This window comes from Rhipicephalus microplus, chromosome X, assembly GCF_043290135.1.
Source record: "Rhipicephalus microplus isolate Deutch F79 chromosome X, USDA_Rmic, whole genome shotgun sequence".
Classification (NCBI taxonomy): domain Eukaryota; kingdom Metazoa; phylum Arthropoda; class Arachnida; order Ixodida; family Ixodidae; genus Rhipicephalus; species Rhipicephalus microplus.
Window position 1 is genome coordinate 284552136 of NC_134710.1, and position 20615 is coordinate 284572750.

General features: G+C 46.2%; 1 protein-coding gene across 1 annotated transcript; it reads right to left on the minus strand.

Annotated features, from left to right (window-relative positions):
• Positions 1 to 11734: 11734 nt before the first annotated feature.
• Positions 11735 to 13324, minus strand: LOC119162187 (nuclear pore complex protein Nup107). The gene has a single exon (XM_037414656.2). The coding sequence runs from the start codon at positions 13322 to 13324 to the stop codon at positions 11735 to 11737; it is 1590 nt and encodes a 529-aa protein (XP_037270553.2).
• Between the last annotated feature and the right edge of the window lie 7291 nt (positions 13325 to 20615).

The window sequence follows — 20615 nt, forward strand, 5'->3', positions numbered from 1 at the left end:
ATTGAATAATTACTTATTCATAAACTGAACAATTAATCATTTGTGATAAGGTTTAACTCAACTGCAGAGAGGTGTTAGTGTTCATTTATAGAGATTATTGCTTGATTTATTTGACAAGTTATGCTCTGTGCAAATAAGTGAGCTCATTCTAAATGTGTTTTAAGAAAAAAGGGTCGGGACTAGAATTCACTTGCGAGGTGCCCTGCTTTGGTAATCTGCAGTTTCTTGGTACATGTTCTTAAAGGGACACTAAAGAGGAACAATGAGTTGGTTGATGTGGACAAACTGAACTCTGAGAACTTTAATGCTATAAATTTCACTATCATTAGTTCATTTTTTGAAAAGAAAATCAAGGGTGAAGTTTCATTTTTCAATTTCGCACTGAAATCTGTGTTACATTGAAAATTTCCAAATGTATTTTCGTATTTTCAGTACATTGGCTCAATGAAATATTCTGAAACTTCATATTCTGTCTATGGCACCCGAAGATGTCAATGTACTTCATTTTTATCGATTAGAAGCCACATAGGATCCATTTGTTGCCTTCAAAATGTATGACGTTACGATGGCTTGGCGGGGGAATTTCAAGGTGGGGTCACCACCCGCTTACCGAACCTCCTGTTGTGGTAAGAGTGGTGTTTTCAGCATCGTGAAACTGTACTACTAATGCGTGGAAAACCGTTTTGCTCTTTATTATCCCTTTGCTTCACTGGGAGCATGTTTGCGTGCCTATAGTCCGAATACAGCGAAACTACGGTCTTTAATTTTACACCGTCGTATCCTAATGTTGTTAAACGAGAAACTGTGGTGTCATGCTTATGCATGGCATTGGGGGAAAAAAACGTGCGCACATAAGATAAGCAGTAGTTTCCAGCTATGAATTGATCGCCGCAAAGAGGCAGGGTGTCCTGCATATCGTTGCGTCAGTTTGCTGAAATTTCTTCGGATGCCAAATAAAGATAAGCACTGTGTCTGCTGCTACCAGTATAAAATGAAGCAACTAGAAATATCACAGTTATTCTATGTATGTATAAGAAGTGGCACAAAGCGAATAATGTATACAGAAGAGACTTGGAAATCTATACGGAAGCATTTGTTTGCCCAAATAAGTTCAGCCACATTTGTTCTGTAGTGCACACAAGATCTCAAAGGTCTGCAGTGTGGAAAGAAAAATGCGGTCAAAGGCATGTCAATTGTTTGGTCAATATTTGTGCGCAAGTTAGGTGTAAATGTCCTTCTTTTGCCCACATGCACATCGACCAGGTCGATGTATTAGCACGCTTTTCAGCGAGCAATTACGTCCATTGAATGGAGCCTCTGATCTTGCCTCTTTAAGTCAATAATGCAAATGTGATCCTATCTTCGAAAGCAGTGATTTTGTCTCTGTGCTTTCAACAACGCAAGAAATTTTGGAGGCATATCATGTCACAAATAACGCTGCAATCTGTCTAAGTCAAATTTCTTGTCATGTAATGATAGAGAAGGTGAGCTTCATTAATCAACTGTAAACACGCAGCTTGGTTGTTTGACTTTTGTGACTGGGGGTGCAGCGTGTGTCATAAAGACACACGCTGCACCCCCATTTTTCAGATACTTCTTTTTTTTTGAACACGTGCAATACTTTTAGAGTTGTGAGGGGGTGCTAGATGGTGTGCGTATTCTCTTACTTGTCCGGCGCCTTTCCTTTTCCGCTCTAAGTATTATTCCAACCTGAAACTGTATGTACGACGGCAGGGCAGTATCAAAGATACATGTATCTGAAATACTATTCCAGATATTCTTTGAGTATCTTGTATCTGTATCATAATACGTCTCTCAAGACGTGTATCTGTATCTGTATTTACGTTACATTCGATAATGTATCGTGTATCTTAAGATACAATTTACAGCGATCGGAACGCTTTACTATGCGAAACATGAATCTCTGACCTAACTCCGCTGCTCAGGCTGGTGTTGGTGCGACTAAGGCACCTGAATAAAACTAAGGGCAATGACATTTAATCTTTTCGTCCCACTCCAACAGTCAGGTAGGCGATGAGGTGTGCGCGTCCCTTTCGGTGAAGGAGGGCTTGCGTAGTCTTTTTGTTTTCGAAATTTCTTCCCTCGGTAGTTGCTTCAGAGCCGTGAAACTTCGCAGTGGCTACTTGAAAGCACCGCGTACCTCAGTGCGTGTGGTTATGACAGCACCAATTCCGGTGCCGCTTTCCAGTGTCGAACTATAGCGCCGCTGGCACTGATGATGTATCTAAAATAACAAGCACTTACTTATCAGACGATATATTGGCGGTCCATGCCGCTTTCCTTCTGCTGTTTCTATTGAAAGAGCTCTTGAATTTATAATAGGATTGTTACCCAAGTGCGTTCTCATTTGTTCTTCGCTTGCATCTCATATTCACCTAGTGTTCTGAACTGTTTTTTTTTCAGTCTCGTGAATGCAATATGCCTTTTGTAATGTAAAGCCAAAATAATAGCTCTGTTTTATCCTTAAATATATTACACATATGGTCAGAGCAATGTACATGCCGATTAGGAGATGTGTCTTATTTTACTAAATGCAGACTGTACTTTCTAGTGTACTCTTTCAATATACACTTCACATTGTGCTCATCGACAGTGTCGATGGGAGTCGATTCCAAATGTATCCACAAATCGTAGATACTGTGGCAAAGCCTCTAAACAGTGGGTCGTCCTCTCCAGCGCCTTCTAGTGGGTCGCCCTTTTCTTAAGAAGAGCAGCTCGTGCAGAGAGTCGGTTCCCGCATTGACTGTCGCTGTCATGAATCATCGCCGAGTGTCCGCCAATAAACGTCTTAACAAATTGGGGGAGAGTGCTGTGCCCTTCAAACACCTTCGGTACGCATTCGTTGCCCTTGAAGCTTCGATCCCATACCGTGCCTTTTACCGTGCACCAAGACGCCGCGCAGCAAACGCTTCCTCCTACGCCGACGCCATGTCCCATTGCCCCCCCCCCTCCCCTGCATCTGCGACCCTTCTGCCTTCACCGGCGCGGATGACACTGACGTCGAGGATTGGCTTGCCATGTACGAACGCGTGAGCATCCTAAATCACTCGAACGAGGCAGGTAAACTCGGCAACCTGTTTTCCACCTCCCGGGTGTGGCCGGCATGTGGTACACGAGCCACGTGTCCGATTTACCTACCTGGTCCGCTTTTAAAACCGCTGTCGTCGACGTGTTCGGCTGTCCTGCCATTCGTGAGCTGCTAGCCGAACAGCATTTACATGAACGAGCACAGCAGACCGGCGAGTCCTTCACAAGTTACATCGAGGAAATCCTTGAGTTGTGCCAGAAAACCAACCCGAACATGTCGACCAGAGGCTGACAAAATCACGCATGTTCTAAAAGGCATTGCCGACGATGCCTTCACCATGCTTCTGGCCAAGAACCCTCGCACTGTAGCAGAAGTCATTACATTATGCCAAAGTTACGACGTGCTGCGGCGGCAGTGCTTGATGACCCGTCAACCGCCACCACGTGACGCTGATCTCTTGGGATCGTCAGCAGTTCCTGACCACACAACCTTGCTCACCGAAATCAAGTCGTTCGTGCGTGAGGAAGTTGCCTGCCAGGTCTCTTTATTGGCTTTGGCTTCCCCGCAACATGCTCAACAGCCATCAAGTACATGTCTACCTCCCTTCCGCTGAGTCATTCAGCAGAAAATTGCGGAGGTGGTTCCTGAATACCACCAGCTGCCTCCTGTATCTGCGCCACTCAGCTACGCCCAAGTTGTCGCCAGGCCGCCCCTACCGAATTCTGTGGATGGCCCCCTAAGTTACACCGAAACCATCACCAGGCCCCAGGCCTTCGGAGAAACTGCGTCGCCTACATACGCCGACGTCATCCACGTGCCCCGAGTGCCGCCCATCATGCACTCATATCAGCAGCCGGCTCGCCCATTGCGTTCTGCGACATGGATGGGACCCGCGCACCGATGGTGCACTTCTGACAATCGCGACATCTGCTTTTTTGTGGTTGCGTCAGTCACGTAGCACGCTATTGCAATTGTGTGCAGCAACCGCAGGTCGCCTCCAACTTTCCCAGCCAATCGAGCCGTTCTTATGACCAACCTCCACCTATGCCACCGTCGTCCCGCCCGCACCGTCTACCCGCCGTTCACCATCTCCGCGACATCGCTCACTGTCGCCAATGCCGCCACGTCCACTCGAGGGCGACCAGGAAAACTAGTCGTCGCAGTCCACGAGGCAAAGGCTGCGACGCTGTCGAGCTGTGGAAGCCCTCAGGAAAGCCCATCGAACTTGACAGACGTGCTTGTGAATGGTGTTCGTGCATCTGCCCTTGTAGATACTAGAGCCGCCGTATCCGTTACGGACGCAAAACTTGGCCGATTACTGCGCAAAGTGACCACACCACTTTCCGGGCTCTCCCTCCGTACAGCCAGCGCTTAAAGCATTCACCCTACAGCGATGTGCACAGCCCGCCTTATGATTCAGGACGTGATGCATGCTGTCGAATGCATGCTCTCGCGACGTCATCTTAGAATTTAATTTTCTCTCCCGCCACAACGCCTTTATTCATTGCGCACCAGCAGAAATAGAGCTCACACAACTCTCTTCTTTGACGCCGGCCGACAGTCTATTTGCTGCAAGTAAGTTACTCGTCAGAGACGACACGCAAGTGCTTGCAAACTTGTCCATGGCGGTGTCGGTCTATTGCGCAAGTCTTTCCGACACCGCTGCACTCCTCTCGCCATCTCATCGTGTTTTCATCAGAAAAGGCTTGCTGGTTCCTTTCGCTACCGTGCAACTCACTCACGGCAGCATTACTATTTTTGTTCTGAACTCATCCCCGTACAGCGTTACGTTGGTACGAGGGGAATGTCTCGGCAGCGTGGAACCCATCGAAGACGCACAAGTTATGGATCAACCCGATGACATGCACTGCTCAAGTTCCAGTACTTTCAGTGCTGTTTCTACATCTGCTTCATCATCCGATGATGTATTCGGTCCCTCCATTCCCGACAACCTTACGCCGGGCCAGCGTTCCAAGCTTCTAGGCCTGTTGGAAGAATTCCGCTCTTCTTTCGATGTCGCTCAACCTTCTCTCGGCCGCACATCCACCGTTACGCATCGCATCGACACAGGCGCACAGCCACCACTGCAGCAACGTACATATCGCGTATATCCCACGGAACGCTGTGTAATCAACGAGCAAGTCGACGACATGCTTCGCCGCGATGTTATTCAACCCTCTAGCAGCCCCTGAGCGTCTCCTGTCGTTCTTGTCACGAAGAATGACGGTTCTGTGCGTTTCTGTGTGGACTACCGACGTCTCAACAAGAACACTCGTAAGGACGTGTACCCACTACCGCGTATAGATGACGCGATTGACAGCCTGCAAGGAGCAGAATTCTTTTCGTCTCTCTATTTGCGCTCAGGGTACTGGCAAGTACCTATTGCTGAGGACGCTCGACCGAAGACCGCTTTTGTCACTCCCGACGGCTTGTACGAATTCAAGGTCATGTCGTTTGGGCTGTGCAATGCGTCCACTACCTTTGAGCGCATGATGGATACTGTTCTGCGTAACCTGAAATGGCACACGTGCCTGTGCTACCTCGATGACGTCGTCGTTTTCGCTCCGGACTTTTCCACGCATCTTCAAGGCGTGTGGCATGTTTTAATGCGTCTGAGTGACGCCATTCTGCAACTGAACCTAAAGAAGGGGCGATTTTCAGCTCGGTAGCTGACAATACTCGGTCACGTCGTGTCCAAGGACGGAATTCTATCTGATCCAGCCAAGCTTCGAGCCGTGTCCGAGTTCCCCAAGCCGACATCCGTCAAGGAACTGCGCAGTTTCGTAGGACTGTGTTCCTACTTTCGGCACTTCATTTGAAACTTCGCGACTATCATATCGCCGCTGACGAAGCTCGTCGGAAGTAACGGGCCTCTCCATTCGTGGTCATCACAGTGCGACGACGCTTTCACAACGCTCTGTCGTTTGTTGACGTCGCCTCCCATACTCCGCCACTACGACCCTACGGCCCCTACAGAGGTACACACTGATGCCAGTGGTGTCGGCCTCGGCGCTGTCCTTGCGCAGCGCAAACCAGGGTTCTCAGAATATATCGTGACGTATGCAAGCCGTACGCTTACTAAAGCCGAGACTAATTACACCGTCGCTGAGAAAGAACGTTTGGCAATCGTCTGGGCCCTTACAAAGTTCCGACCTTATCTGTATGGTCGCCCATTTGATGTCATCACCGACCATCATGCACTATGCTGGTTGTCGTCATTGAAAGATGCCTCAGGCCGTCTCGCCCGGTGGGCACTTCGCCTGCAAGACTACGACATCCGCGTGCTATACTGCAACGGAAGGCAACATGCTGACCCCGATGGCCTGTCGCGCTGAAGAGACCCTACTGAAGAGGCCCTGCAATCGATCATGAGGATCGTCTCTGCAGAAGAATGCAAACATTTCTTTTTTTGTCGCTGCTAAATTTCGCAAGGCATCAAGCGAGCATGTTCAGAACTTCAGCAGCTGTTTTGTACTTTACAAGGAAGGAAGTTGTGTCATTTTGCTAAATAGCACTCGCACTTATTTCTTGCATCTTGCCACTGGTAACGTGTTCAGGCAAATCACACAGATGTAATTGGTCTCAAGCTTTTGTTCCACAAGCACCCCATGCAGCCAGAACATACCAACGAAGTAAATGTTCGTTGTTTTGTAATCAGCATCCATATTTTAGCCATTCTGAATGTCGGTATCATAATCTATCTCAAATTTTAATGACAAATTTCTCTCAGAAATGTCTCATATATAAGATGAGGTAAAAAGGCATTTTAAATTACATTACTTGACGTTTTTCACCCCCTCCTCCACATCAAGTTTCTGAACCATGCTAGCCTTTTCAGGACTAAACTTTGTGATTGTGGTCTACCAGATCTAGGAAGTTTGATACTTTCGGTTTTCTTCTAATAGTGTGCTTTCTCGTAAGGTTAGTTGCGAGATAGCGTAGAGGTGTGTATTTGTTCTTCCTGCGTCCTAGTTTTTTGCTGTGTCAATTTCAACATACATACAATGCATCTGTGCAGAGATTTGAAAATAGTCAGCACAACTGCAGATAAAGCAAGACAAGTGACACGAGGACAAGCACAGGCTTCCAACTGAAATTTTATACAACATACAATATATAGCCCACATCCAAAATATAACATGCTCATGGTAAGAAAAAAATAACTGAAGTGAAAGTGCACTGAAACAAACTGTAAAAAAATAAGGCAAAATAGCACATGACAATGAATACAGGTAAGCCAGTCCTTTAATAGATAGGAATATCGAAGGTTTTATGTCACCAGCTTCCTTTAGCTGTTCATGCAGCCTTAATGATAATCCTGGTGCTATCGTAAAGGTGAGCTGCAATAGCTTCTGTTTTTTCGAACAGAGGCCGGCAACCACATTCTCAAGATTCAGAAGCCAAAGAACCATCTCTATCTATGGTTTTTACCTTTTGACAATGTTCCTGCAACTGTATACTTAGGCACTTGTCTCTTTGACTCGCATAACTATGTCCACAGAATCAAGATATGCTGTAATCGATGCCTCCTGCACAGTCAACAAAGTTTTGTCGTGCATAGCTTGGCTATGGTTCAAAGCTCTTTTAACGTCACAAGTTCAATTACATAAATGAGATTGCTTATTCAGTGCATTGGTAAAACAGAAAAGTATCTAAACATATGGTTACAGGGAAATTCGCAAAAAGTTGAATACATAGATAGAGACATTTCTTTGCGTTCTCATAAGTAGAAATACGATTGCCAATGCCTGTTTGAGAAAACAAAAGGTCGTATAACGCATCCCTATGATGGCACCCAGAACCTTCAATACTTTTGACTGCAAAGAACTGGCTTACCTGGAATCATTGGCATATTCTATGTCACCACTTTTCGTTTTTTTTTTGTGGTCTCTACGATGTTATGTTTCACTGCGATTTTTTTTGTTTTCAGCATAAGCATGTTGTTTTTATCTAGGGTGTAGGCAGCGCATTTGGGAGTTGAGATAAATTTCCATTGGAAGTTTGCGCTAATTCTCGTCTTACTTGTGCTGCTGTGTTTACCGCAGAGAAGTTTGAAGTATGGAATACCAACTAGTCCGCAGCCACATATGTTGTTCCATTCGCAGAAACCCTGGGGTGATAGCCGCACGCTTAAATTCGAATGTTTTTTCATCGCTCGTGCAGCCATGGAAACGAATAGCGAGGCTTGAGTGAGCATGCGGGTGTCACATGGGCACTTTCTATCGAAAGTGAATTTGTGGACCGTGATTGACTCACCTCCGCATCTAACGCAATGAAGAAACTTGGACTGGATAGCCATCAAAATTATATCGTGTGATGCCTGTACTTTGAAATCAGAAATGGTCGGCAGCTTTTCTGAATGATGTAGTGGTTAAAGTACCGCGCATTTAACAGCTCAGCTAATACGAGTTCGATGCCACTTCGCATGTAAAATGAAGTACTCGACAAACAACCGCAAGAATCTGAGCAGGTTGCTGAACGACCGCGCAAACCACAAAACTACAAGCGCACCCAGCTAAACTGGCAACACGTACGGACTACCACACCGTCACCACCGCGCACTCAACAGAAGTAAATATCACGGATGTCAAAAAGCACTGAAAGAGGTTGACGAGTCCTAGACACCGTGACCTTCACGCAAGCTCAGGCGAACCACAAAATTCAGCGGTTCCAAACGCGAACACAATCTAACTATTCGAGTTCGCAAAGCACATTGCAACGACAAACACTATCACAGTGCGCGCCAACGACGTGAACACCAAGCCGACCACTAACACGAAAAAAAATACGCCCGATGTGCCGACAGAACACCTATACGTGCCTTCATCGAAAGAAAAGCTTCCATGGGTTGCCTGAACCGGCATTGTAAACTTTGACGAAAAGCCGCAATGTTCCACAAATCCGCCTAGATCCAAGCCAAGTTGAGCGAAAACAGCATTTTCGTTCTTTTATCCGGGTGAATATAGCATACCGGCTATTCTCACCAGGTCGCAGCAGAGGCGGCCCTGTTTTCACCTGGTCGTAGCAGTCACTACCACTCTAGGCCCCGTGTAGAGTGGGCTGGCGTCAGCTGGATATTGCCAAATGCAACGGCAGAACGTGGGCCCCAGGTTGGCCTGAACATCGGTCCTACATCAGAAGAAGTTGCACCTGGCCGAGAGATGCACCTTGGACGATTATTGCGGCCGACGTTAGCCGATACGGGTCCAAGATTGGTGCAACGCCGGTGTGCTGCCAGGGATATGTCTTGCAATTGTGTGGGCAGTTCTGAAGTTTCGTCCTTATTTGTACGGCCGCCCATTCACCGTTATCAGCGATCAGCACTCGCTCTATTGGTTAATCAACTTGAAAGATCCATCTGGGCGATCATGCACGTTGGAATCTTCGGCTCCAATAATTTGACTTCACTGTTGCCTTGAAGTCGGAAAAACGACACACCGATGCCGACTGTCTTTCTCGATCTCCTGTTGAGACGGTATCGCCGGATGACGACGACGACACGGACTTTTTGGGAATTGTGGACACTGCCGCCTTTTCTCAGCAGAAGCACGACGACGCTGAACTGCTACCACTCATAAAATACCTACAAGGGCGAACAAACAGCGTCCCTAAGTTATTTTCGAGAGGACTGCCGTCTTACTGCTTGCGGAATGACGTTCTTTATAAGAAGAACTTTTCCCCCGCCGGCAGCGGCTACTTGCTCGTCGTTCCTTCTTCGCTTCGCCGTGAGGTACTGCAAGCTCGTCACGACAAACCTGCCGCTGGTCACTTGGGTTACGAGAGAACATTGGCGAGGATAAGGCAAAACTATCACTGGCCCAGACTTACTGGAGTTGTCAAAACATAGGTGCAGGCATGTCTAGATTACCAGCGTCGCAAGACACCATCTATCAAACCAGCCGGCTTCTGCAGCCTGTCCGAGTGCCGTGGACACCATTCGCACAAATTGGCATAGTTTTTCTGGGCCCCTTCCCAAAGTGTGCCACTGAAAACAGGTGGATAATTGTCGCCACAGATTACCTGACCTGGTGGCCCGTGCGCTCAGATTTGGGTGCACGTTAAAGAACCCCAGGTGGTCAAAATTTCCGGAGCCCTCCACTACGGCGTCTCTCATAATCATATGGTGGCTTTGGGACGTTAAACCCCACATATCAATCAATTACCTGACCTGGTACGCGGAGACAGGCGCTCTGCCACGTGCACCGGCAGCTGAAGTGCCGCAATTTTTCATCCAAGCCACCGTTCACGGTGCTCCCGCAATAGTAATTACCGACAGAGGTACTGCGTTCATGGCCGAGGTTTTGGACACCATTTTCCGACTAAGTGGTACAGCTCACAGCAAGACAACGGCGTATCATCCTCAGACCAACGGGCTCACCGAACGTGTCAAGACCCTGGCTGACATGGTAAGCATGTACGTATATGTAGAGCAGAAGAACTGGGACGACATTTTGCCCTACTTCACGTTCGCGTACAACTCGGCTCGTGAGGAGACCACTTGGAAGACACCCTTCAGTCTACTTTACGGACGTGGAGTTACGACAACGTTAGACACGATGCTTTCTCATGAAAAATCGCAATGATACAGACGCCGAAGAGTTTACCCAGCTACCAGAGGAAACCAGACAACTTACCAGGTTGCGAATCACCAAAAAACAAAACGACGACGCCAAACATTACAACCTCCGGCACAGAACTGTCATATACGACGTGGGTGACAAAGTGTGGGTCTGGACACCTATTCGTCAGCGTGGGCTCTCCGAAAAGCCGTTGAAATGGTACTTCGGACTCTACAAGGTTCTGCGACGCATCAGTGACGTCAACTACAAGGTTGTTCCGGATGGCGTTCAGTGTTCGAAGCGCCGCAGACCAGAGATTGTCCACGTGCTTCGAATGAAGCCTTATTTTCAGTGACTAAATGTGCAGTTTTGGGTTTTGCCTTGCTTCTCGAACGTTTAACATCGGTGCGATGTTTTTTAAGGGCGAGTAATGACGCACGTATGTGCCAGTTGCGGCTACAACGAAGCAACGCGAGTTTCCCTGGCCGAGGGCAGAGACGAAAAAGACGTTGCAGTCTTTTTTTCTGTGATCAATAAAGCGTATTTCTTCGAAGTGCTTCGTGGTCTAGTAGGTCCCGCGTCGTCACAATATGCGTATGTGATCTCATATGAACGAATCACAAGCGAGAACACACAAGCAAACGCATACATGGACTTCGACATAGCTGAATTCTATTCTAGTAGGAACATGAAGGCTATTGATGCACCTACTTTAAGATTGCACAACGTGTACGGGCTAGCAGCCAAAAAATTTAAAATTGAAGTTTTCTACACATAAGCGTGTGTCATTCTATTTGCTTTATGTGTACGATCACGCAGCACAAGACGCCTATTTCAACAAGGTGAATAAAATCAAATTTTGTCACAAATTTGCTAAAGAGTTTCGGGATCACGGCAAATATACTGAAGCGTCTACTAAAGATCTGGCAACGTAGGTCGCTTTGTAGTTACTGAGTTAAAAATGCTAAGAAAGATTATCTGGGTTAGTGAAGGAAAAATTTACAAGCTATACTAGCTGCTGGTTAGGAAAGGTATGCTGGAAAGGCAGTGAAATACGCTGGAGTCGGGTAAATACACGCGTTTAATAACTGTTTGCACATTTTGTTTTTCCTAAGAACGTGCGACATCAAGGCAGAGCTCCTGTTCTTCGGGGTCTCTCGTTTTGAGGCTGCGCAAGCTGCGTGTACTTGGCGGCTTGGTTGCTTGCCGGTGGAGTAGCTGCGTGCGTGGAAACAAAGGGGACATGGCCCTCGTCGAAGAGCCTGTCTACGTAGGTGCAAAAAAGAGCGCTGCACGCCCCAGTGTCGGTCTCGCGGCCAACTTGTCGCAGGAAGAGTACCATGTGAGCGAGAAACCGCATGAAAAGAAGCGGTGGTTCAATCACCTGCGCGGATACCCAGTCGTGTATCTCTTCGATCGTGGAAACAGCCTCGTCCAGCACCAAACCTCTCTGCAGAATGTGCGTGATCTTTTGGCCTCGCGTCTCACCCACACCCGCAGCCGCCTGCAGGTCCCGGAAAACGGCTTCAAGCATTCCACGGCCACAGGGATAGTCCGGCGGTTGCGGTTCCAAGCTTCTAGCTTGCTGCATGGCAGTGCGAAGCTTCTGCTCCACGCACACGTCGACCACAGCGCGCATGCGAGCCCAGAGTTTGTCCTCCCATGTGGTACACACGGGCAGCATTGCTTGCACGTTTCCACACAGAGCACCATACACGGCGCGCTCGTACAGAGAACACGTGGGATTCGACGCCGCTTCCCAGCAGGCGCGCTTCGAGAGGTTCTGGTAGAGGTTGCCTCTGGCGGGTTGCATGGAGTCAGCGCCCATGATGCTGCCATTATTCGGGTCGTGGTAGGGCCTCCAGTCTTCGAGCGCAGCGGCTAGCGAATAATGACCGTTGTCGGCAGCAAGCTCTTGAGCTCGCTGCCATTGGCCAGCTCGCAGGTGAAAGAATACGCTGCGGAAGAGGCGGACTTCGTCTTCATAGTCGCGGTTGTTTATCGGTAGCCGCTCCCTAGAGGGCGTGTCCGGGTCCAGCTCAGTCACGTAAGACGACGGTGCACTACCGACATCGGCGCAGGCCTTCACATGGTGCAGGGTGTTTTTCCAGACGGAGCCTCTGCCCGCAAAGCACTCGAGCCTTTCGTCGTCATTGCCCACACCGCGCTGATGTGCCACGCAGCTTTCCAACCAGTCGACCACTAGTTGCGCCCGGCGTGCGAACGAGTCTCTCGCCATAAGCGCCTCCACGATTTCCCATTCGCTAGCTTCGCGAGATCCGTCGACAAAGATAGTGGTGTCGGCATCTTCTTTCATTAACTCGTCCGCCTTGAGACGGTCACGCAGGAGGGAACCCGTGAGCATCCAAGTGTTTAGCTCAATAGTGAGCAATGTTTCGCACGTAATGGCTTCCATCCACACCGGCTGGCCCTTGCGAGATGCCAAGATCTCAGTCACTTTTCTCACTTTGGATAAGTAACCTTCGCACAGGCTTGCGTATTTCTCGATCAGCGTGAGGACGTCTTGGCTAGTACTATGAACAATGTACGCTTGCATGAAATCCGCGTGTAGGCCGGCAGTAGCGATTACCGCAGGATGTTCGGTCGCCAGCACTGACGCGGTAAAAGCGGTCATGTCGGTGGCATCGAAATTGGCGCTTACATTGCCGGTGCCACGCGAAGGCCTGCTGTCACCGGGCGCAGCAAAGTCTGCCATGGAACCTCTCGTGAAGGCGCTCGCAGTTCTGCTTGGGGTAGAGGTGGTAGCAATTTACGAGGCGGCCGAACGCTTAAATCCTGCTGCTGCCGTAGAAAGGACGCCCTCCGGTTGCTGAAGCGGCTTCGGAATCGTAGCTCGGTCACCGACGTGGCGGCTCGTGCTTCAAAGCACGAGCGAGTCTTTGTCGTCTTCTTCTTCTCCGCAAATGGCACACTCCATCTGGAGGGATTCGGCTGAGAAGAAAGTGAATTGTTTCCATCAAACAATATTATAATATTATTAGGCCCAGTTGTTATTATTCGCAAATAGTTGCTGATTTGAAGTGTCAATTGAATAAAAAATCTTAGGCCCGCCGAATTTAGCAGGATAATATTTCAGTCACAGTGATATAGTCCTATATAGTTCTAAAGTGCAAAGAAAACATCGCTGTGTTTTTACCGCACAGGAAACGCGCAGGTCGATCGCTACGAACAGATCAGGGACTGACGTTTGCCTGCTATGAGGGTTTGGCCAAGAATTTAGTAGTTGTGTTTGATTTTGTTTATTGTTTTTTATCATAAGCGTTTCTATAGTGTCCTAATTGATTAGCGAGTGTATTTTCAGATAGTACGACCAGGCAGATGCCGTTTTCCTCACCTGGACCAGGGGCTTTCTTCTGGTCTGCTTCTCATCCTTCGCAGGAATTGCCAGTGGACTTGTTTTTACGCAATGGCATCTCATCCGTTCCTGTGGCATTGGTCCCAAGCAACGATGGTATTATACGGATTAAGAATCCAAAAATGATTCAGACGGAGTTGAGAGCCGCTACAACTCACTACCAAAGCATCACAGAGGTCAGGCAGTTCGGAAAGGGTGGCATTCTTTGCTTCTCGTCTGACCAGCTCCGTGTTCGAGACCTACTAAAATGCTCGGTATTCGCTACCAACCCGGTGAGCGCATTCATTCCACCTCACCTAGCTTGCGTCAAAGGCCTCGTTCGGGGTGTCGATGTCAACTTGACCCCAACTGAGATATTAGATATGTTTTCAGAAGCAGCAGGTGTGATAGCTATCTATAGATGTAGTCGAGTTGTGGACAAGAACAAGGTTCCAACGGAGTCCGTGATTGCTACATTTGCCGGGTCGAATCGCCCAACCGAAATCAAAGCGTGGCCTTTAATATGCAGAGTGGAGCCACTATCACCTCGTCTCCCACAGTGTATTAAGTGTTGGCGTTATGGGCACACAGTGAAAGGATGCAGGTCAGTACCTAGATGCAGAATTTGTGGTGAGACGCACAACTAAAACGACTGTAAAAGTAATGAAGAAAAGTGCTGTCTTTGCCATGAACCACACTGCGCTGATAACCCAAACTGCTCAGCCAAGGCACGTGAAATCCAAATCCTTGAAATTGTAGACAGAAGGCGATGCTCCCGAAAGGATGCCATTGCTGAAATCCAAGCCTGAACACAAGGCTATGCAGGAGCAGCTGCCCGCCATAACATAGCAATGGAAGCATCCTTTTCCCTATCGATTGCGGACATGATCGAAAAGGCTGTGGATAAGGCTATGCAACGCCTTGCTACCACCCTATGCGAGTCGCTGTCGCACATTGTGAATAACCAAATCGCACAAGTCTATGAAGCACAGATAGATATAAGTACGGCTGTAGAAAATGCTGAGTCTGCACACCCGACAAGTGAGGCAGAATCTGAGATAACTCCACCGGATGCACAGTCTGCAGAACCCTCTGGAGAAGGCGTTCATAGGCAAAGCGACGGTGCACAGGAAGCTTCTCAGGACACACAAGATATGTACATGGATCTCAAATGCCTAAAGCGTTCTAGATCCCCTGTATCGAAAAAACCTGGCTCGTCGAAACATGTAAAAAGCAAGAAATACCAAAAAGACAACTTTTCAAAAACCGATTTTCTAAAAGAAAGTATTTTAGATGAGGTAGTTGCCGAAACTATTTTAACGAAATCATAGGGTCTCTTAAAGTTATACATTGGAATTGCCGATCTCTTCACTCAGCCATAACAGATCTCTTATACCTGTCTTCCAAATTCGATCCGGCTATTATTGCATTACAAGAAACTTGGCTTTCACCACATCATTTATTTCACCTACCCAACTTCCAAACCTTTCGTCTAGACCGTCCATCCGAAGGTGGAGGTTTAGCTTTCTTTATAAATAATAAAATTAGTTTAAAAGTCAAAAACTCATACGAATTTATGTCTTCTGAATGCGAAATTTTCGCGTTAGATATTACCTTGCCAGGATACTTGCCTTTCTCGCTAATAAACGTCTACTTTCCTGTAGGCGTTCAAGACACGAGATTATTAGATATGGCTGCTGATTCAGGCTGTAAATAAAAAAATTATAGTTGGCGACTTCAACTCTCACCATACCTGCTGGGGTTTTAGAACAGATCAGTGTGGACAGCGGTTGTGGGACTGGTCGGTAGACAAAAACTTATTGTGCCTTAACGCTAGAACTCCCACATTTATTCGAGGTCATTCACGCTCCGCCTTAGATTTAAGCTTTGTAAGCTCGGCCATTGCTAGTACATCGTGTACAGCCCTTGATTGCGCGTCCAACAGTGACCACTTTCCAATACTGTTCGAGATCACTTGCCCCGTCAAACCATCATGCTTCCATGCCCGGACCTATATAAATTATGCAAAATTTCAACACGACCTAAAAACTGCTTTAGACGCTCCCTCTCAGGATGGAGATGGCACTAAAGCTATGAAATTAAGCGCCGTAATTAAAAAGGCATACAAAAACGCTGAATTTGCTGTTAAATCAGAGAAGAGAGTACCTTAAAGCCCCTGGTGGAATTCCAACTGTTCACGAGATCACAGACGAAGACGGGCAGCTTGGAAGAAGCTAATACATAATCAGTCCCCTAAGAACAGGTCATATTATAAATTTCTTGCCACTGTATTTAAACACACGGTGGCCCAAGCTAAAGAAGAATATGATAAAAGACATTTCGATTTTCTCTCTAAACCTAAAAATAAGAAAGCTTTAGTTCAATATATGCGATCTCGCAAAATCCTGCCGTCTACAGTAAATACTGATAATGAAAAACTATCATTGGAAGAAACGACGAACTCTTTAGAGGCAATTGGCAGAGGTCTAGAAATTAGATTTTCTTCGACTATGGCTTTCAACTGGCAAAAGTTTAGCATAAGCACTGACTTCGAAAACGTAACGCTGTCTGAAGCATCAAAAGTAATTCGAGATCTACCATCGTCAGCTCCTGGTCCAGATGGAATCACAGTTCCTATGATTAAAATTTTATTCAAGTGATCCCCCGGCGACGTCCTCAATCTTATAAACTACTCTTTAAAGAATGCCTGGATACCGTATGACTGGGAAATAGCTAAGGTAATCCCATTAATAAAAAAGCAAGGATTAGGTTCTACCATAGAAAATATCAGACCCATCTCGCTAACTTCGAACATGGTGAAACTCATAGAGAGGGTCCTAAAGGGCCGAATAAACGCCTGGATGACGAATAAGGTCTTATTAAAGCCAAATCAAATTGGTTTTCGTTGCGAATGCTCAATTTGGTGCGCCCATGCAGATTTAGAGAGTCGAATACAGCTTGCTCGTAAAAGGAAACATTACGCCGCATTAGTAACTCACGACATAGCTAAAGCGTACGACAGTGTCCAGCACTCTATTCCACTGATCACCTTGCAGAGCCTAAAGTTTCCTCAGTATATTACTGAGTGGATAGCAGAATTCTTAATATCAAGGGAATTTATTGCGTGAAGGATGGCTGTTGTTCGCATAAACTCAAACAGAAACGTGGTGTTCCCCAAGGGTCCGTCCTATCTCCAGCATTATTCAATATACTGATGAGCTCTATTCCAATTGTTCAGGATGTCAGTGTCTACATTTATGCAGATGATATCGCGTTCTTCGCTGCAGAGAGCGACATTTACTCACTACATCAAAAATTGCAAAGATATATAATACACTAGAAATTTGGTTGCAATTCATTTGATTGTCATTGAACATCAGTAAAAGTGCGCTCTTGGTGTTTCCTATAGCAGATACAGTTTCAATTTCTGCATTGTATAATCAGGAACCTATTCCACAAGTAGATCCAGTCAAGTACTTAGGGATGATTTATAATGAAAACCTAAATTGGAGCCCAGACATTGAATATATAACAGCAAAGGTACAACGGGCGTTAGCTTTATTACGCAGGTTAAGCAACAGAAAATACGCGCTGCGCAGACACACATTGTTAATGATATATAAAATGTATGTGCGACCAATATTGGAATTTGGGTGTGTATTATTCTCGGGGGCTGCTGGTTATAAAATTAAACTGCTAGTGATGTTAGAGCGAGAAGCCCTGCGGATATGCCTGCGACTTCCCAGGTTCGTGGCGAATAATGTATTGTATCAAGAAGCGCGATTGCCAACACTCCTCTGTCGATACCGCATTCTAACGGTTCAAACCTTCTTAAAGTTACACAGTTTACCGGTGCGAAGATCAGAGTACGCATTTATCAGCGACCCTAACTCTTTCTTTCTTACACATTGGCCTCGATTTCATACCCCTCAGATAATTTTCGTTAAAAAGAAACTGGATTGCATAAATGTAGACATTAGCACAGTAATTGAAACTAATTCCCCAACCCTCAACATTAGAATACAGTACGATGAAATCTTTCCCCCACAAGCCAACTTGCAATCTCTTAGATTTTTGACCACTACATTAAACGATTACTTGGTACATGCAGAAACAAAAATTGTAATAGCTACAGATGCTTCTGTCAACAATAAAAAGGCAGGCGTAGGAATTGCGTCTAATTTCCTCGGCTGGTCTTTTTCAGTAAGGCTTCCAGATTTCACTCCTATATATGAAGCCGAGCTAGTAGCTATTAATTTAGCTCTTCGTAAAATTCCTACGACCGAGACCAGTGCAATCACCCTAACAGACTCACTTTCGGTGTGTGCAGCTCTGACCACCTTCGAACAATCTCGTGCCTTAGCAGCGTTCCACACATTAGCACCACCGCATTTAAAACTCCTCAAATTTGTGTGGGTCCCAGGTCACTGCGGATTACAATTAAATGAATTGGCCGTTGTTTTGCACGAGCATCACTTGATGGACCAGTAATTTCAGTACTTCCCGAGTTAGAATACTTATCAGGGGTTAGATATAGGAAATTCGCTGTTTTTACACATACTTTTGAAAATATCACACAATGGACAGATTATCAGCACCTCAAATTTCCATGGAAAGCTTAGTGGAGTCCGTCAAAAAAACTTGAAATTATAATCTCCAGATTCCGGTGCCGTGTCCCCCATTAAATTTTTATTTACACAGAGCTGGTCTGACACTTTCCCCCCTTTGTCCGTTTTGCGAAGAATCAGAAACTATTGAACATTATTTTGGCTCATGTCGTTACTATGCATTATTTAGGAAACGACTTCTAGATATTCCATTTGCGAAGCTAGGTTTAAGTTTAACCGCAGAAAATGTTCTAAATTTTGGTGCCTCTGTTTTGAAAAATTGCCACAGAGATGCATTCGATGCAGTGTGTAATTTTATTCAAGACTCTTAACGTTTTTTATCGTAAAGCCCACGTTAACAGGTACTCAAAAAAACTGGGTCGAAAAGTAATTTTCAAATCTGAATAAATCCATGACCTACCAAATTAATCAGGTTTGGCAAAATCAGCTGTCTGGTCGGCTCCCAAAATCAAGTTATAGCTATTAGTGTCTACTTTCTTGTTGATTCTTTTTTCTCACTATCTAAATCTTCGGTTTCTTTTTTTTAACATACTGTCTTCACTATACAACTCCCCCCCCCCCCCTTTTTTTTCGTTGTAAGCAATAATGCAGTTATCGTCCATATGAGACTATATGTTCTCTTGGCCAATTTTCCATGGTATGAGCCATGGATTAGAGGCTGCAAACAAACAAATAAGTCTTTACCCATGAGCAATGGACTCAAACGCAAGAGGACTATGTTCTGAAAGTTACAAGTCCAGTTTTCGAAGAGGTGGTTCTAGTATGCTCTTCACTTTGCGCCGCCATATTCAGCTGCCTCCCTAATGGTCACGTTGTTCTTCCCGAGCTTGCATTAACGCGATACGGGACCATGAGCTCACATTCTAATGTCAAACTTCCATGGCATTTTTTGGGTTCGCTCAAAAACTGTCTAAGTGATTGCACGGATCTCATGCTTTGGGTAACGCAGTGAGTGTCATCTCCGTTCTAACATACACGCGATGCCGTGAGTGGTGCGTGTGTCACTGTTTTGCATGCTCACGTGGCTAGCTGTGTTAAAAATGCATTTATATTTCTGGCCACTCTCTGAATTAAAAATTGCGATACCGATTCAGATTTCAGAGAGCGGAGAGAACGCCTCCAAATAATTCGCATCGAAGGCTCGAGAAAACGATGTTACCAGCCGAGATAACAGCGTCGGTACATACTTTTTGCAACAAAAAACAAAGAGCCAAATAAAAGATCAGTGCGTCAATAAGCCTTTAAATAATTCTTTTTTGCCTGAACAGCGCCAATCTCAGGAAAATTTGTGTTATTATTTGTGTATGTGTCCATTTTTGTTGCCGATATTGTCAATACTTTCCTCTTTGAGATCACCTCATTAGAGAAGTCCTAAATTGTTCGGCAAAGCTCTTTTTTTTTCTCAAAAAATCTACCGATCGTTAAGTTGGCATTATGCCAGTGGTTCAACTCGCTATCACTAGTTTCTTGGTGTTAAATATTTATTTTCTAAAGCGCGCCAGCTTGTTCTGTACGGCTGCGGCTGTAATTATGTAAATGGTTTACATGACATTTGCTCTCATGATCACTATGAAAAATCACAGCTCATCCATGGAGTGAAGAATAATGAGAGGGGCCAAGCGTTTGTCTGTCTGTCTGTCTGTCTGTCTGTCTGTCTGTCTGTCTGTCTGTCTGTCTGTCTGTCTGTCTGTCTGTCTGTCTGTCTGTCTGTCTGTCTGTCTGTCTGTCCATCCGTCTCTTTGTCTGCCTGTCCCTCTGTGTGTCCATGGCCTTGTCTGAGTGAGTAGGGCTGTCTCATGGAAGGCCATTTTTTAAACACAGCAAGGCTTGACGTGACATTAATTGTGGAATGTGACAGGTGATCCTTGTCTGCATTTACATTAAAATAAGTTTTAAAAAACATGTAACATCTCTGTAGGCGGAGCAACCATTCGTTCGACTCCACGCACCGGCTTTCCACGGGGTAGTGCGAAAAGCACCCGTAGAGAGGTGGATGCCTAGATGATGAACAGGATCAAGCATTT